General features: G+C 44.8%; 1 protein-coding gene across 6 annotated transcripts in view; it reads left to right on the forward strand.

Moving 5' to 3' along the window:
• The window catches only part of ASAP2 (ArfGAP with SH3 domain, ankyrin repeat and PH domain 2), a 916,066-nt gene that overhangs the window by 507,015 nt on the left and 389,378 nt on the right, over positions 1 to 19,673 (forward strand). For all 6 annotated transcript variants that reach the window (XM_069235900.1, XM_069235899.1, XM_069235896.1 and 3 more), the window contains exon 13: positions 979 to 1,027. In XM_069235900.1, the coding sequence (XP_069092001.1) occupies positions 979 to 1,027 (49 nt within the window). The remainder of the gene's footprint in view (positions 1 to 978; positions 1,028 to 19,673) is intronic.

Here is a 19,673-nt window from a genome sequence, read left to right on the forward strand (position 1 = left end):
ACTGAGGCCAGAAACGTGTCAATGGTGTCTGAACTGGTTAAACCAATCTGGAATCCACTAGACCCTGCACAGTTAACATTCTTTTAGCTCACCAAATAGAGAGCCAGCTTCTTACAGACATACTCAGCTTTGCATGGCTCTGCCTCAGGTGACTCTATCCCTTTTCCACTACCACTTCTTGACCCTCAATTTATTGCTTCCCAGAGTAAATTTCTTTCAACTCTAGCACTGCCAGGGTATGCCGATTGTGCCTCTAAAGCTGGAGTTAGCTTTTTTGCTATCAGAATAACAACTGATATTAAACACATTTTGTTCCTGGAGAGAGAAATTAGGATAAAATCCCTTGAATTCAGTCTACCTCCGATTGGAAAAAAGTTTGTTCCTCAATAGAATAGTCAATCTACCTTGGTTTGTTACAATAAGTCCATGTTGAATAATCTTGCTTTAAATTATATATGGCACCATGTAGAACATATGCTTTTGAGGCATTTGCAGATGCTGAAACCTTTGTTCTGGTGGAGGCAGAAACTCAGTGCATAATTGAGACGATTATGATTAAAACAATCTTTTTTAAAGTATGACATAAGGCCTGTCAAGATCACTGCATGGTACTCAAAGGGAATATCATGCTTGCTGTGGTTGTCTGTATATGGATAGTGAAAAATGAGACTAGTATGACAGTGCCTGTTACATTACTTCTAACCGAAGCATGCTTGGTAATCACTACATTATTTAATGTGCTACTTTATTATCGATTCAGTGAGATTAATTAATATATTGAATTATGCGCTGACTATGTTTTTGCAGTTTTTACTGTGTCCATTTTTAGTGTTTTATAGAAGATTTTTTGTATTATATGTATCGCTATTGCTTGTTTTAGCTCATGGATAATTGGGTGACGATAATGATTGTCTAGAGTAAACTGTTATAATGTTTATATTTTACAGTACATGTTCAAATTTGTTTTTTGTTTTTCAGATGATCGAACATATCACTTTCAAGCAGAAGATGAGCAGGAGTGTCAGATGTAAGTGCTGCTTCTCTTTAATCAGTTGATAACTATCTCATATGATTAGAGTTTGATCCTTGCCAGCCAAAGGTGCAATAAAATACCTTAATGGGTGAGACTACCTCATAATAATTGCAAGTAGACCCTGGTAGCGTCAGATAAACTTTTTATCCCACATACAGCTTGGCTAGCTAAAGAGCTCGATGAAGCGAACTTACTTACCGAACACTCTTTCCAGGCTCATCTTGATTACAGTCAGGCAATATTATAATTTTGAGTCACACCTGTGTTGAGCTGCAGAGGTTTCTTTAGTGGTCATCTTCTCTGAGACCACAATGTTTACATATGGGTACCAGTGTAAGAAGACCAGATGGCTGTGCATAAAAAAATCAGGCTTGAATGTGCTGGCTCCAGCAATTAACTTGGAATTGTTTTTTTTTTATTTGTTTTTTTTAAAGATTGGGGCAGCCGCAGACCTCTGTTGCAGCTATAACAAATAGTGTCCTCACTGTATGTCATGAAGAAACATTTTTCTAAACTTGCTCGACCCTCAGCTAGTCTTAATTTATAAGTTATTTGAACTAGTTTAGGCTAGAGGACTTATTCATGAAAATGTTGTGCTTGATTTGACCTAGCTCAATTTAGTGCACTCTTCATAGGTCCACGTTGGTCTTCGCTCCACCACATTTCAAGTTTGGTTCATTTAGAATTAATCCTCCAGCAACAGTCTCTGGCCTGTAAGCCCCATATGTATGTTTGGCCTAGAGACCGCTTTAGGTGCCTCATCAACATTGAGGAATAAAGTGTTTAAGTGTATGTGTGGATATATATATATATGTTCGATGGCATGTGTAGCTGCAGATACACATGCTGTGCACATCCCGCCATCTGGTGTTGGGCTCGGAGTGTTACAAGTTGTTTTTCTTCGAAGAAGTCTTTTCGAGTCACGAGACCGAGGGACTCCTCCCATTTCGACTCCATTGCGCATGGGCGTCGACTCCATCTTAGATTGTTTTTTTTCCGCCATCGGGTTCGGACGTGTTCCTTTTCGCTCCGTGTTTCGGGGCGGGAAGTTAGTTAGAATCTCGGAAAAATCGTCGGTATTGTTTGCGTTCGGTATCGGGTTAGTTACAACAGATCGACACCGAATTAAGAAGAGCTCCGGTGGCCCTTCGGGTTTTTTCGATCCCCGTCGGGGCCTGGTCGGCCCGGCCTCGTGTCTCTTCAAGGCTGATGGAACGGACCCTGTTCCGCTTCTGTCCAAAATGCCATAACAAGTATCCATATACAGATCAACACCTGGTCTGTAACTTGTGTTTGTTACCAGAACACAAGGAGGATACTTGTGAGGCCTGTCGAGCGTTTCGGTCCAGGAAGACACTCCGGGACCGAAGAGCAAGAAGACTGCAAATGGCGTCGAAACAAAGAACTCACGAAAAGACTGCTAAAGCCCAGGGGGACGCCACCGCCAACAGGCCATGGCTTAACCCGAAAAATAGGTGACCGTCCATCGGCACCGAAAAAGGGCGAGCTGGTGTCGAAGTCATCCGACTCTGGTCGAGATACAGGCACGCAGCAATCTCGGGCCCGAGAGAGTGGCTCCGAAAAGATTCGGCATCGAGACAGCGGCACCGAAATGGGTCGGCACCGAGAGGGCACTACGCCGAAAGTAAAAAAGATTTCGTCGGAGCCGAAAAAGCAGCCGAAAAGGTTTCGGTACCGAAACATCCGGCCTCCGAACCGAAAATAAGTTCCTATTCAGAGGAACAAGGACTGTCCTCACAAATGAAGACACACAGATTTGAACAAGAATTAGAGACAATAGAGCCAGATCACACGCAAAGGCGGCTCTTTATTCAAAAAGATACAGGGAAGATCAGCACTCTTCCTCCAATCAGAATGAAACGAAAACTTGCCTTCCAAGACAAGGACAAACAGCCACAAGCAAAAGTGGCTAAACAAGTAACACCACCACCATCCCCACATCACTCTCCACAACCATCACCGGTAGCCACTCCACCTATGATGCAATCCCCAACTCATACAGGGATGAGTCAAGATGACCCTGACGCATGGGACCTTTACGACGCACCAGTGTCCGATAATAGTCCTCAATGCTATCCAGCGAGACCCTCGCCACCAGAGGATAGTACAGGCTACATTCAAGTGGTATCAAGAGCAGCAGCATTTCACAATGTCAGCCTTCACTCAGAACCCATTGAAGACGACTTCCTTTTTAATACACTGTCGTCTACGCACAGTCAATATCAAAGTCTGCCGATGTTTCCCGGAATGCTAAAACACTCCAAACAAGTGTTTGAGGAGCCTGTCAAAGGGAGAGCCATTACTCCAAGAGTAGATAAAAAATATAAACCGCCACCAACAGACCCAGTGTACATCACACAACAGCTATCACCAGACTCTGTTGTAGTTGGAGCAGCGCGCAAAAGAGCCAACTTTCATACTTCAGGAGACGAGCCACCTCCAGATAAAGAGAGTAGAAAATTTGACGCAGCAGGCAAAAGGGTGGCGGCACAGGCAGCAAACCAGTGGCGTTTTGCAAATTCGCAAGCTTTGTTAGCCAGATATGATAGGGCCCATTGGGACGAGATGCAACACCTTATTGAACATTTACCAAAGGAGTTCCAAAAAAGAGCGCAGCAAGTGGTAGAAGAGGGACAAAATATCTCCAATAATCAAATTCGATCAGCAATGGATGCTGCAGACACAGCGGCTAGAACTGTCAACACAGCAGTAACAATAAGGAGACATGCATGGCTGCGTACATCAGGCTTTAAACCAGAGATACAGCAAGCTGTGCTGAATATGCCATTCAACGGACAGCAGTTGTTTGGGCCGGAGGTGGACACTGCAATAGAAAAACTTAAAAAAGACACTGACACGGCCAAAGCCATGGGCGCACTCTACTCCCCGCAGAGCAGAGGCACATTTCGAAAGACACAATTTCGAGGGGGGTTTCAAGGGCAGACCACAGAAGCCACAACCTCACAAACAAAGCCCACTTACCAGAGCCAGTATCAGCGGGGAGGTTTTCGGGGACAATATAGAGGAGGACAGTTTCAAAGAAACAGAGGAAAGTTCCAAAGTCCCAAAACTCCTAAAAAAAACAGTGTCTTCAAGGTCACAAATCCCCAACACATAACACCTGTGGGGGGGGGAGACTAACCAAGTTTTACACACATTGGGAGGAAATAACAACAGACACTTGGGTCTTAGCAATTATCCAGCATGGTTATTGCATAGAATTTCTCAAATTCCCTCCAAATGTCCCACCGAAAACACACAATATGTCGAAACAACATATAGATCTTCTAGGACTAGAAGTTCAGGCATTGCTACAGAAAGAAGCAATAGAATTAGTGCCAAAAGAACAGTTAAACACAGGAGTCTACTCACTGTACTTCCTGATACCCAAAAAATACAAGAGCCTGAGACCTATACTAGATCTCAGAACATTAAATACCTACATCAAATCAGACCACTTTAACATGGTTACTCTACAAGACGTAATCCCACTGCTCAAACAACAAGACTACATGACAACACTAGAACTAAAGGATGCATATTTCCATATACCAATACATCCTTCACACAGAAAGTACCTAAGTTTTGTATTACAAGGGATACATTACCAATTCAAAGTGTTGCCATTCGGAATAACAACTGCGCCAAGAGTTTTTACAAAATGCCTAGCAGTAGTAGCTGCACATATCAGAAGGCAGCAAATACATGTGTTCCCATACCTAGACGATTGGTTAATCAAAACCAATACGCTAAAACGGTGCTCAAAACACACAAAATATGTCATAGAAATCCTACACAAACTAGGTTTCTCAATCAACTACGCAAAGTCACACCTGCAGCCGTGTCAAACACAGCAATACTTAGGAGCAACAATCAACACAGCAAAAGGGATTGCTACTCCAAGTCCACAAAGAGTACAAACATTTCACAATGTAATACAGGCCTTGTATCCAAAACAAAAAGTACAAGTCAAAATGATAATGAAACTACTAGGCATGATGTCCTCATGCATAGCCATTGTCCCAAATGCAAGTTTACACATGCGGCCCTTACAACAGGGCCTAGCATCACAATGGTCACAAGCACAGGGTCAGCTTCTAGATCTGGTGTTGATAGACCGCCAAACATACATCTCGCTTCAATGGTGAAACAGTATAAATTTAAACCAAGGGCGGCCTTTCCAAGATCCAGTGCCACAATACGTAATAACAACAGATGCTTCCATGACAGGTTGGGGAGAACACCTCAATCAACACAGCATCCAAGGACAATGGGACATACAGCAAAAACAGTTTCACATAAATCACCTAGAACTGTTAGCGGTATTTCTAGCGCTAAAAGCATTTCAACCCATGATAACCCACAAATACATTCTTGTCAAAACAGACAACATGACAACAATGTATTACCTAAACAAACAAGGAGGGACACACTCAACACAGTTGTGTCTCCTAACACAGAAAATATGGCATTGGGCGATTCACAACCACATTCGCCTAATAGCACAATTTATTCCAGGAATTCAGAATCAGTTAGCAGACAATCTCTCACGGGATCACCAACAGATCCACAAATGGGAGATTCATCCCCAAATACTGAACACTTACTTCCAAATTTGGGGAACACCACAAATAGATCTATTTGCAACAAAGGAAAACTCAAAATGCCAAAACTTCGCATCCAGGTACCCACAACATCAGTCTCAGGGCAATGCGCTATGGATGAACTGGTCAGGGATATTTGCGTACGCTTTTCCCCCTCTCCCACTCCTTCCATATCTAGTAAACAAGTTGAGTCAAAACAAACTCAAACTCATACTAATAGTACCAACATGGGCAAGGCAACCTTGGTACACAACACTACTAGACCTGTCAGTAGTACCTCATGTCAAACTACCAAACAGACCAGATCTGTTAACACAACACAAACAACAGATCAGACATCCAAATCCAGCATCGCTGAATCTAGCAATTTGGCTCCTGAAATCCTAGAATTCGGACACTTAGACCTCACACAAGAATGTATGGAGGTCATAAAACAGGCTAGAAAACCTACCACTAGACACTGCTATGCAAATAAGTGGAAAAGATTTGTTTATTACTGCCATAATAATCAAATTCAACCCTTACACGCATCTACAAAAGATATAGTAGGATACTTACTACATTTGCAAAAAGCAAAACTAGCTTTCTCTTCCATAAAAATACATCTTACTGCAATTTCAGCTTACCTGCAAATTACGCACTCAACTTCATTATTTAGGATACCAGTCATAAAAGCGTTTATGGAAGGCCTAAAGAGAATTATACCACCAAGAACACCACCAGTTCCTTCATGGAACCTCAACATTGTCTTAACACGACTCATGGGTCCACCTTTTGAGCCCATGCACTCTTGTGAAATGCAATACTTAACGTGGAAAGTTGTATTTTTAATTGCCATCACATCTCTAAGAAGAGTGAGTGAAATTCAAGCATTTACCATTCAAGAACCATTTATTCAACTACACAAAAATAAAGTTGTTGTACGAACAAATCCTAAATTTTTGCCAAAAGTAATCTCACCGTTCCACTTGAATCAAACGGTAGAATTACCAGTGTTCTTCCCACAGCCAGATTCTGTAGCTGAAAGAGCACTACATACATTAGACATCAAAAGAGCACTAATGTACTACATTGACAGAACAAAACTAATTCGAAAGACAAAACAACTATTTATTGCCTTTCAAAAACCTCATACAGGAAATCCAATTTCAAAACAAGGCATTGCTAGATGGATAGTTAAGTGCATTCAAACCTGCTATCTTAAAGCTAAAAGAGAACTGCCTATTACGCCAAAGGCACACTCAACCAGAAAGAAAGGTGCTACCATGGCCTTTCTAGGAAATATTCCAATGAACGAAATATGTAAAGCAGCAACATGGTCTACGCCTCATACATTTACCAAGCACTACTGTGTAGATGTGTTAACTGCTCAACAGGCAACAGTAGGTCAAGCTGTACTAAGAACATTATTTCAAACTACTTCAACTCCTACAGGCTGAACCACCGCTTTTGGGGAGATAACTGCTTACTAGTCTATGCACAGCATGTGTATCTGCAGCTACACATGCCATCGAACGGAAAATGTCACTTACCCAGTGTACATCTGTTCGTGGCATTAGTCGCTGCAGATTCACATGCGCCCACCCGCCTCCCCGGGAGCCTGTAGCCGTTTAGAAGTATATCTTAAACATTTGTACATTTGAAAAATATATTACTTTAAACTTCATTAGGTGCATACGCATTCACTCCATTGCATGGGCACTATTACTAGCATACACAACTCCTACCTCACCCTCTGCGGGGAAAACAATCTAAGATGGAGTCGACGCCCATGCGCAATGGAGTCGAAATGGGAGGAGTCCCTCGGTCTCGTGACTCGAAAAGACTTCTTCGAAGAAAAACAACTTGTAACACTCCGAGCCCAACACCAGATGGCGGGATGTGCACAGCATGTGAATCTGCAGCGACTAATGCCACGAACAGATGTACACTGGGTAAGTGACATTTTCCATATATGTGTATGTATATATATATATATATATATATATATATATATATATATATTTGAAAGCCATAAAGAAACAAAGAGAACTTTGGGCAGTTCCTAAGTTTAGACAGAGAGCAGCTCCTGTATAAGGCACTTTACAACACCAGCGACCCTCTAAATTTGCTCACCTCAAATGTCTGCTTTTCTAGCAAAGTTTTTAAGCATAGGATTAGCAAAATGCCTTCCACGCCGAGCTAGAAAGGGACTACATAATTTACCATTTATATAGCAAAGTCTTTAAGAATGGGATTAGCACAGTGCTATTTACACCCAAACTGTGAAATGACAAAATCTTTTTACCACTCCAGGCACAGTATTACAGCTTTGGACTGGTAAAATACCATCCAAGCCAACCTGGAATGTATAAAAGCAGCCCCTGACATGTGTTTCACTATCATTATATCTCTTCAGAGAGATTTATCTTTGTCCAGACACAAGGGGGCACCCAGTATAAATCAAAACAGTACCCTTTGAGGCTTAGAGTGCTGAATAAATTATGCAAAAAAGAAACAGAAAACTGGTTGGCTTGGATGTGAATTCAGAGGTGATTCATAAGCGTTTCTTGGAGCTTCTGGTCACCCAACACCAGTCACTCAGAGACTTTCCAAGTCGTGGTCATGTGAAAGGTCCCCAGCCTGTTAAGAGAGCTGTTCCTGGCGATTGTCATCGCGATTGAAGACGTCGTTAAGTACGTCACAAAAGAAATCCAAAAAATCAAGAAAGTCGTAGCCATCTTTGACTTTACCACGTCAGTCCAAATCTTCAGATAAGGCGTGGGAACAACACCACAGATCTATGCTCCTATCTTTTGCGTCAGCCGCGGTGTCTCAGTCTGGGTCCGCTCTGCACTTCCCAGAAGTTCCCAAGGCCAGAGTGACTCCTGCTAAATTAAGGGAGTTTTATGAGCCTGTGCACCTCATATTTGGCTGGACCTGCCTCTCTCGAATGCCTTCGGGCTCCACAGGTTCAGCAGGTGCCCCCAGTGGAACTTGCCGGTGGGTCCACCATCTACACCAATCCAGGCCCTTTGGATCTGTTCCAGGATCTGGATCCGGCCCAATCACCAGACTGCAATCTTCTCTTGAGCTCATTACAGTGGAGACGTTTCCTGCCTCACTGACATCCCACTGGCGCACAGACCTCATAATTGTACCCGACTCCAATATGGAGCTGGACTATAGTCGCTCAAAGTAGACTCTGGCTGGAAGATTCAGGGCCTACATTTTTCAATGGGTCCTGTGAGGAGTACGATTGTGGGGAAGTCTTATGGCTGGCCCCAAACTCATAGAAGAGCTTGATGATAACTGGAACGAGGAACTGTCAGATGCTGGTGGTTTGAACAACTCCTCAGACACTGGCTTACTGTCTCCTCCTAATGTCACTATGAAAGATGGGGCTTCATTTGCCATGGTGGTGAGGAGGGCAGCTGAGACCCGTGAATGTACGTTGCCCTCAGCAGTCAAGACAAATGTCAGTTTACACTCACCCCCACCAGACTTCTCCCTTTTAATGAAGCCCTCACAGATATCCTTTTTTGGGGCCTGGGCTATGCCCTGAACAGGGGCTCCTGTGCACAGAACAGTTTCCTGCCACCACCATCCCGCACCTGAGGACCCAGTTTTCCTCACCCTGCAACCCACTCCGGATAGTCTGGTTGTCCAGGCCTCTGCATTCAAAATCAACCATGGCACATTCCTCACCACACGACTGGATAAGGAATCCAAGAGGCTGGGTAGTGGGAGTCCCACGATCCCATAAAAAGCAGTAAAGAATAAAAGCTACATTGAAGTTAATACAAAAGACATTCACTTTAACAGGTTATTAGTGTTAATCAGAAGTGACCCAAAGTCCAGCCAATTTGACGACAGCACCCTTTAGAGCCTGCACTAAAGAGGCCTGATCAGATATTCTATCGCACATCGTGTGATGGGAGTCTATCTTAGCTCTGCTCAGTTTTCCTGATTTCTGCTTTATTTGAGAGGATTGTTTTCTTCAAAACAGCGTTTGTTTTCTTGACTGGTCTTTCTTCTCAATGAATTGTCAGCTTCAGCCAAGAATGGATTATTTCAGCCCTGCAGCACCTGTGGTAAAATGAGGCTTCTCTCAGCTTCACTCAGATGACCCACATTAGAAGTGCATATATTGCCTTCACCCTGACCACCAGGTGAGAGACTGTAAGATTTGCTGCACTTTTTCACAAAAGAGTTTGCAAGACTGTGAGGCTAGACTTCGGTTATGGCTTCAGAAGTGTAAAACCAAGGAATGCCCTCTATATGATGAAGATAGTGTTCCTTTTACAAAAGCTATGGCTTCAAGGAAGAGAGAGATCCACTGAGGGATTGTTCCCAAAATCCCATCCTTTGCATTCCAGGGCAGAGGAATGTCCATCTACTTCAAAAAAAGGGACAGGTTACCTCACAATCCATTCATTCTGAACCCTCTTCTTTTTCCACCAAAACACTCCAGGTTAAAAAACTTGCTACATCCTTGCTGGCATTGACAAAGTCAGTATTTTCGCCTCAGGCTGCACAATTTACTTTCTCGTCGACAACAGTCTCCGCTATCACTGCCACTACAGCGACGTTGACGTTCACTACAGCAGCCTCACCCATTAAAATCTCATTGGCGCCATTATCATCAATGACGATTACATCTGTCTGAATTCATGCAAGGCCAAAGTTACAATCAATGGCACCATCACCGTCAACGACTGCAACGTCTTTGCTATACTCGAACAAAAGATAAATGAAATCATCTATGAAGGGCCCGTTGATGGCAGTCATTCTGTTGATGCTTAAGTTACCACAGTCCACGGCATCACTGTCAACGGCATTACTATCAACTACAGCAGTGACTGCAGCAACACTGTTGTTAGCAACCTTGTTGATGACAAAAGGACTGTCGTTGAGACTGTCAACGAGAGACCATGCGACAATGGGAGAGCAGTTTGTGATACCATCGACGGGACAGCAGTTACCAACGACCGTTACGTGTTATTGCAATAAAGTGTAAGTCCTCGCAGGAGACAGTATTGCCACCTCATCCATTAAGGTGTCTCCTACGACACTTGATAATCTATTGGACGACAATGAGAATGCGGAGGTGTAGTCCAGTGAGGGCAGCCCATTCGGAGTAGCGCATAGCCTCTCAGAGGTACATTTCCAATGTAAAAAGGAAGACGAAGAGGATCAACGGTAGTATGGGGAACATATGCACCAGAACAATATGGGCATCAGGAGCAGTTCACTCCCTATAATGAACAGCAGCAGGAACTTGAAATGGAGATGCCAGCGTCATTAGTAACCAACTTGCAACATATGCTGGAGGACTATTACTGCAAATTTCTACAATCGGGATCTGCCACTCCAGTACCACTTAAGAGCGTATGTTACCGCTGTTCACGGCACCCCCTACACTGTTGTAAACATTGACTGCTACATTATCCAACCTTCAGTGAACAATGCACCTTCAACTGATGATGATGACAGAGAAAAGGGGGAGATCAGGGACACAGCTTTCATCCCCAATGATTGGGCAGTTGTCAGATACAGACACCTTCCATTTCCACACCACCGCCAGTGGATTCCCCACCTGACAGTATCTGTGGGTTTTACAGCCTTATGAAACGGGCTACCAATAGATTTCAGCTTCCAATGGCGACGAAACAGTCAGGCTGTTCTCCCTGTGACTTTAAAGAAACAGTTAGAAAGACTGTCCGGGCTATTCCGATTGTTGATTTTATATGGGAAGAAGGCCTGAAGGTTATGAAGACACCAACATCCACACCAGCTATCCGTCCCAGACTAGACAAAACATACAAAGCACCTGAAAATTCTCCTGCTTGTTTAATCAGCCAACCAAAACCAGATTCAGTTGTTTGACAGGTGGCCAAACCTCACTCTAGGAATCTATCTACCCTCTCTCTCGACTCCACATGACAAAGATGGCAGATGTCTGGACAGTATAGGTGAGAGGTTATCTACCATCGCGGCCACTACCATTCGAGCAGCAAACTCGCTAGCGATTCTAGGCCGCTCCAACTGACAAATGTGGTCAGATATTTCCGCATACATTGACCTTTAAGCGAAGGAAACCAAAATGGAAGCACAAAAAATTCCTCAAGAAAGCGAGAACATTTTGGCAGAAATAAATTAACTGCACCAAAGATGTGTCATCCACAGACTATAGACAACTGGCAGGGGCGGCTGTTCTCAGACTTCAGGGTTGGCTCAAAGCCACCTCCTTCCACCTGGAGATTCAAACCAAGATCTTAGACATGCCTTATGACGAGAAGTCCTTACTTGGCAAGCATGTGGACGATGCTCATCAGTCCATCAAAACAGATACTGACACAGCCCAATCTCTGGGCACTCTGCTGTTTAGAAAAAGCCTTTTGGTAAGCCAGAGACCAAGGTGTCTCCACTTTTAGATGAAGGTATCAACATTTCAAGCAATACCAGTCCTTTCAAGGTCAATATCACCATTCATATGACCAGCAACACCAGCAATTCTATAGGCCACCGCCGTCCGCAGCTTACAAGCATTCCACCAAAGGAAAGTTATCTTCTAGAGGCAGGGACACTGTCAGAAAATTGACCTCCATTTGGTGCCGGTCACCACCCTCATCTCGTCAACTCAGATTGCTGGCAGAAGTTCCAACTTTATACATCAGTGGTCCCAGATAACGTTAGGCATGTGGATGCTTGATATCACCCGGAGACCTACCCTAGAGTTTCAGAACATTCCACCAAATGTCCCACTGAAAGGTCCACCACTTACCCACCTGAAAGAGCTTTTATTGCAGATTTCTACCATGATACGCAAAGGAGCAATAGAAATAGTTCTGAAGACTCAGAGAGGAATCAGTTTCTACTCTTGCTTTTTCCTTGTTCGGAAAAAGGAGACTGGTGCCCCATCTTTGATTTTCGATAACTCAACAAATTTATGAAGAGGCAGGCATTTCGCATGGTGACCCTTCAGGGTGTGCTTCTTCTTCTCAACCAAAGGGATCATCTGACGGCTTTGGATCTCCAGGACTCCCTGTTCCAATGTTTCAGTCCACCCTAAGCACAGGAAATGTTTGTGGTTCAGGGTAGCCGGCACCCATTACCAATTAAAAGTTTTGCCATTGGGGCCACGGTCAGCCCCTCGAATCTTCACCAAGTTGTTAGCTCCAGTGGTGGCCTATCTCAGACAAAAGGGAATCCAAGTATTCCGGTATTCGGATGATTAGCTGATAAAGCCACGCACATCCAAACAAGCAACAAGAGTCACATCAACATGTCTGTAGTTATTCCGTACCTTAGCTCTTACGGTCAAAGACCAAAAGTCACATCTGACACCTACAAACCAACATCACCTTTTCAGGAGCAGTGCTGGATACACTACAAACAACAGGCATTCGCTTCCCAGGAGAGGCAAGAAAAGATTCAAAGCCTTTCACCGAGGTTAGCTACAAAAAAAGTCTGTTTCGGTCCGACTCTACAGATCTTACCCTTATACTAAACTGCTGTCTCCACATGAGGCCACTGCAGGAAGAGCTAGACAAGCAGTGGCTGCAGACCAGCTGATCATTTGACGACAGCATTCAGGTTACAGCAACAATGAGGCAAGCCATGCTTTTGTGGTCACGTGGAACTAACCTCTCAGAAGGCCTCTCCTTTCTTGCACAGACTCCAGAGTATGTCATTAGAACAGATACATCCCTAGAGGGCTGGAGCGTACACCTTCAAGACTTGACAGTCAAGGGAAAATAGAATACTCAACAAGCTGCGCTCCAAATATACCTCTTGGAACTTAAGGACTTTGCCTTAGCGTTCGAGTCCTTCCTGTCCAAGTTCACAGGATCATCAGCGCTCATCTGCACCAACAAGAACACAAATATGCACTACCTAAACAAGCAAGGGGGAACACTCTCCCCTGCGCTATCTCTACAAGCTCAGAAGATATGGAACTGGGCCTTTCAACATCAGATAACACTCCGAGTGGAGCATGTGCCAAACATATCAAATATCCTCTCATGCTCATTGAACAGGACCAAGCTGCCACGAATGCGAGCTTGACCGTCAAATTCTAGACCAGCTGTTCCATTGCTGGGGCAAACCAAACTTTGACCTGTTTGTGACAAGTGAGAGCGGAAATGCCAGTTCTTTGCTGGCTGGTAACTGCAGAAAAGATTGTGGGGAAATGCATTTTTGATACAGTGGTCAGGGATCTATGCTTACGCTTTTCCCCCCCTGATCCCGTTGATCCCAAGATTTCTGAGAAAATGAAGCGAGAGCCTTGCCGAGTCCTTCTCATTGCTCCCAGATGCCCCAGACAGTTTTGGTTCACGGAGCTCATCCTTCTCTCGGAACAACATCAAGTCCAGCTGCCTCCAGTGTCAATGCTGCTGATGATTAACCCAGGCCAGGTCCGTCATCCCAACCCGACATCACTTCATTTGTCGGCCAGGCTCCTGAATTCAATTAAAATTACCTACGTGAGGCACTCAAACACAGTTATAGCATAAGCATGAATACATACAAAGGTAATGCAGTGAAATAATTACATGGTTCCAAATATGTAATACAGTCAGTCCATGTATACCAGAACGAGTCTCTCGAAATTTATTATAAAGAACAGTTCTCTCTGAAGATGAAATCATCAAAGTATCCGATCACTGAAGCTTCACAAAATGATTTGAGACGCAAAAACAGATCTTGAGATGCATTCAAGCCAACACGTGTTTCGTCACGGGACCAAAATCCCACACAACTTCTTCAGGGCTTTAAATTGCATAGACACAACATTTGAGTGGAGAACCAAAATTTCCAGGTATTTGAAACGGGTAACAATACCCAATAATACACAATCAAGAAGAAGAAGGAGAAAGACTCAAGAAAAAAGAATAACTGAAATTAACGGGAAACCCGAACAACTCCTGAATAAAATACATACATTTCAAAGTGCGCTACAGAATAAATCAAAAAGATCACCAAAGACCCCTAGTGCAAAAGACCAAAAACTAAAACCAATAGAAAATTTGCACTGCAAATTGTGGACCTGGAAGTTAAACCTGAAAAAGAGCAATCAAAATATCTCAAGCAAGAACCAGATAAAACTTAACAGTGGAACATGCAGACAAGAAATAAAAATAATGAACACCCAAAAGGTCATGTATAATATCCAATGAAATGTGAAAGTGTAGAAATATATAAATAAATAGCATGAGATATATCAGAATAACTAACTATAACGCTCACATTTACCTCAAAGTAGAAACATCACAGTAGGACGAGATTTCCTCACAACCAAAAAGTCACGATGTCAACAGTCCGGGTAAAACTGAATAAAGTTTAAACACTCATGTTAAAAACGACCAACACCCTAAATAGTGCTAAAACCATCACCAGACCCGTTAAAGAAAATTAGAACAGTAGTGACCCTAGGGGGAGCACAAACCATATACTAAAAAAAAATTAACACGAACACAGGACCCCTACCTAGGTAAGTGGAATGTGTAGAGGGGAGCTGAGAGTACTAGAAAACCACAAAGGTAAGTAACACAGTACCTCCAGCGGCCAGGACAACAGGAGTAAATCACTGGATTTTCCCCAAGCCATCCAAAAGCAGGAAAAGAAGACACCCAGACAAGACTGCAAGAAACCAAAAGTGGATTCCTGAAGAAGACCACCTGTGGAGAGAGGGAGCCAAGTCCAAAAGTCACAGTGGAGTCCAGGAGGAATAGGAGGTACTACCCACCCAGCTGAACTTGCAGGAGTTGGTCGACGGTGATGAACAGGCCAGCCCTGGAGCCGGAGAAGACTTCCTGATGGATGCAAAAGATGTCCTACGTTAGAGTGAAGACTGCAGTGATGAGGATCCAGCACCCTCAGGAGTCCCACAGGTCAGGGACACAGAAGTCATAGGAGCCGACGCAGCACTGCAGAAAGGGATGCCAAGCACAGGAGAACCACGCAGAGGGCTGAGCGTCGTAGGAAGAAGTGCTGGGGTCTGGAACTACACATCGCCTGAAGATGTCTTGGAGAAGATGCAAATAAGCCTTGGCAGTTGCAAGAGACCTGGTGCACTGGGGTACTGTCCTGCTTGGGAAGGCAAAGGCTTCCCTCCACCAAAGTTGGACAGCTGGCAGAGAGGACCAAGAGGACTTCTCCGGACCATCACCCATGATCCAAGATCCACGCAGTTCCGGATGAGAGGAGATCCACGCAGCCAGTCGTAGGGGAGTGACTCCTTCACGCCAGGGGAGATTCCTTCTTCTTGTGCAGGCTGAAGAGTTGCTGTCTTCTGAGGATGCATGTCCGGGTTAATGTTGCAAAGCTGGCAGGAGCAGTGGAAACAAAGTTGCAGAAGAGTCTTCTTAGTTGATTGCAGCGTTGTCGGTTCCTGGAGGGTCCAATCACGGTTCCAGTGGCCTGAAGTCGAAGTGTAGGTTGCAGAGAAATCCTGCTGGAGTCTTGCAAGCCGAATCTGAGGACCCACCCAAGAGAGAGACACTAAATAGCCCTGAAAGGAAGATTGGTCACCTATCCAACTAAGCACCTATCAGGAGGGGGCTCTAACGTCTCCTGCCTGGACTGACCACTCCCCTAGAGCCCTAATGCCCTGGGTACTTAGGTATCATATACCTAGGGACTTACATGTGGGGACCAGTATGCCAATTGTGGGAAGAAAAAGGTATAGTTTACAGGAGAGAGCATAACTACTGGGGTCCTGGTTAGCAGTATTCCAGTAGACACAGCCAAACACATTGACAATAAACAGAAATTTCTATAGGGTAACCATGCCAATAAAAAGGGTACTTACTACCCCCCCCCCCAAAAAAAAACAAAAAAAACAAAGGAGTAGAAGGCTAACCTTACCCAGATGAGACTTCATCGTCTAAGTGGAAATATCTGGAGAGTCCATCTGCATTGGAGTGTTTACTCCCAGATCTATGTTCCACTGTATAGTCCATTCCAATGCTTGCAACAGTTTTGGGGTTTGATTCCGACAGGATTGATAACAAACATGCCCAGGTTCAGAGTTACCATTATGTAGCTGGACATAGGTAGTGAACTATGTCCAGTATATGTGTAAAATGGCGTCCCCGCACTCACAAAGTCCAAAAAAGTGGATCTGAAGTTTGTGAGGACACCTCTGCTAGTGCGTGGGTGCCCTCACACATAGGTACCTGCGTCCTGCCCTCTGGGCTGAGAGGGCCTACCTAGGGGTGACTTACAGTGACCTGGTGCAGTGACTTGTATTGAAAACAAGACTGCAATGGCAAGTCTGCAGAACCCTTTGCATGGGCACCCTATGGGAGGCAGAATAACTGCTGCTGCCCATAGGGTCCCCTGGAACCCTAATACCCTTGATTCCTAGGTACCATATACCTACATGGGGGGGCAGTATGCCAATTGTGGGAAGAAAAAGGTACAGTTTACAGGAGAGAGCATAACTACTGGGGTCCTCGTTAACAGGATCCCAGTAGACACAGTCAAACACACTGACAGAACATGGGGGTAACCATGCCAATAAAGAGGGTGCTTTCCTACATGCAGTTACAGGTAAGTAACTTATTTTCTTTGGCAAGAGGATGTTCTCTTCTGTCAGATTTGCACTCCGGTCCATGAATACCATGTGCATCTTGGGCCGGTATTCCCACACAGGTTGGGATTCAGTTGCGCAAGTGCCGCCCATAGTCTCTGGGGAGACCTGAGCCAGTAGACCCAGTCTATTGCTGTTTGCAGGAACGGAGCAAAGTTCACTGTGTGCTACACATTGGATACAGCCAAGTTGCTTGACAAAGCAATTGCGTCATTAGTGGCACACCGATGCCACACTTGGCTGAGATCTACTGGCTCTTCGGAGTATGTTCAGGCATCCTTTATGGGCATGCCCTTCGATGGCACCTACCTCTCGGGCAACAAGGCAGATTTGGCGCTCAAGCACTTCAGGGGAGCAGGGCTATGACCCTGTTGTTGGGACTCCTCACAGCCCCACTCCAGACCCATTTTGCCATTCACGCCTTCCGTGGCTATGGTAGGGGCTACCAACCATGTCCATTCTCGCCAGGCACCAAGACCAACAGGCTCTCTAGTCCATTCAGTGCAGTTGACGCAGTTCCTACAAGGTCCATGGAACCCAAGGCCAGAGATTTGCCCAGTCCAGCTCCCCCTGCAGTCACATTCTCCAAACTCCTTTAGTTTGTTCTATCAGCATAACAGGCAGCCGGTCGCAGCAGGATCAAGCACCACCCGCACCACTGGCAGTCCATACCATCGAACAAATGGGTGCTTCAAATAGTTCAGCGGGGTTACACCCTTCCACTCACAGAAACCATGCCTCCAATGCCGCAGTCCTCAGACAGGCTGATGGAGGGCCACCTCTCACAGCTACATTAGGTTGTACAGTCTATTTTGGCCAAAGGAGCTATCAAGAGGATGCAGTCATCAGAAGTAGGTTGTGGTTGCTATTCCTGCTACTTTCTGGTACAGATAATGATGGAGGCCTCTGCACTATTCTAGACCTGCACCCTCCCAGCGTCTTTCTGAAGAAGAAATTCAAAATGCTCATGTTGGCTCAGGTTCTGTCTGCCCTGGACCCTGGAGATTGGATGGTAGAAAACAAACTAAGGATTGTGGGGAGTCCACAGTTAGACACAATATACCAGTAAAACAAAGTATATTCTATTGTGATATGAAATTATATTTGAAAATATAGTTCTCTGATTCATAACATCTCTCCAGTATAAACATATAATATGAAATAATGTTCAGTAATTCATACAGAAGTCATCCATGGAAGCATAATACAGCATGTGCCTTGTCTCCAAGTAATAAGTGAATACGCTCAGATTTTGAAATAGTAATAACACTGAAGTTCCCAAAACATGTTTCACTGACCTTCTTGCACTTCTTCAGGGCAGGGTCACTGCTATAACGGGCTACAGATAGCTGTATCACTCCTTGTACTGAGACAACTTTAAATGCACGCTTTTACTCTGACTCCACATCGAACATCCAGATAGATCACAGCAAAGAAAATCACCTGTTGGGTTCAATTGTCCCTCAACTTGTAGGTAAAGTAATACCAACCAGTTCAGGCTGTAACCAGTTGCTTCAAATACTTCCACCCCAACGTCCATGGGTCAATCACTGGATGGTAGCGTTGGACTTGCAGGATGCATATTTTACTCATCCTACCTGCCCACAGATGTTACCTGCTGTTCATAGTGGGCTGCGAGCAATCAGTTCACTGTGCAAGTGACAGTGGTTGCAGCCCTTCTGTGGAGGTCAGCAGTCCCAGTCTTCCCCAGCCTCAGTGACTGGCTGTTGAAGGTTGGCACAGGCAGTTGTCTCCTTCCTCCAGACAACAGCAGTTGTCAGACCTACGTTTGCTGGGGTTCGCTATCAACATGCCAAAGTCACATCTGGCTCCCTCTCAGACCCTCCCTTTCAACTGAGCCATTCTGAACGCAGCGTAGTTTCTGGCATATCCTCCAGGAGCAGTGAGGAAATTCAGGCTCTGCTTTCGATCTTTCAGCTTCTATCCTGGATTTCGGTGAGGCTAACTCTGAGGCTGCTGGACCTTGTGGCTCCTGCATCCTGCTGGTAACACATGCCTATTGGCATATGCAAGCTCTGCAGATGGATTTGAAATTCCAGTGGGCGCAGCATCAGAGGAATATCTCTGGCCTGGTCCAGATATAGGAGGGAACTGCAAGACATCTGCAGTGGTGGCTGATGACCATGATTGGGTCAGCAGCAGACCCCTCTCCCTTCCCCAGGCAGAGGTAACAGATATATAGCTAATGGGTTGGAGTGGCCACCTGGGAGAGGTGGAAATCATAGGACTATGGTCTCCAGCAGAGTCTTAACACCACATCAGTCTGTTGGAGTTGAGAGTGATTCACCTGCATTGAAAACCTTTCTCCCTTCCATCTATGGAAGACTGATTCAGGTGTTCATGGACTGCACCACGTGTGTGTGGTATTGCAACAACTGTGGTGAGGTGGGGTCGTAGACAGTGAGTCAAAAGGCCA

This window comes from Pleurodeles waltl, chromosome 5 (genome assembly GCF_031143425.1).
Source record: "Pleurodeles waltl isolate 20211129_DDA chromosome 5, aPleWal1.hap1.20221129, whole genome shotgun sequence".
Classification (NCBI taxonomy): Eukaryota; Metazoa; Chordata; class Amphibia; order Caudata; family Salamandridae; genus Pleurodeles; species Pleurodeles waltl.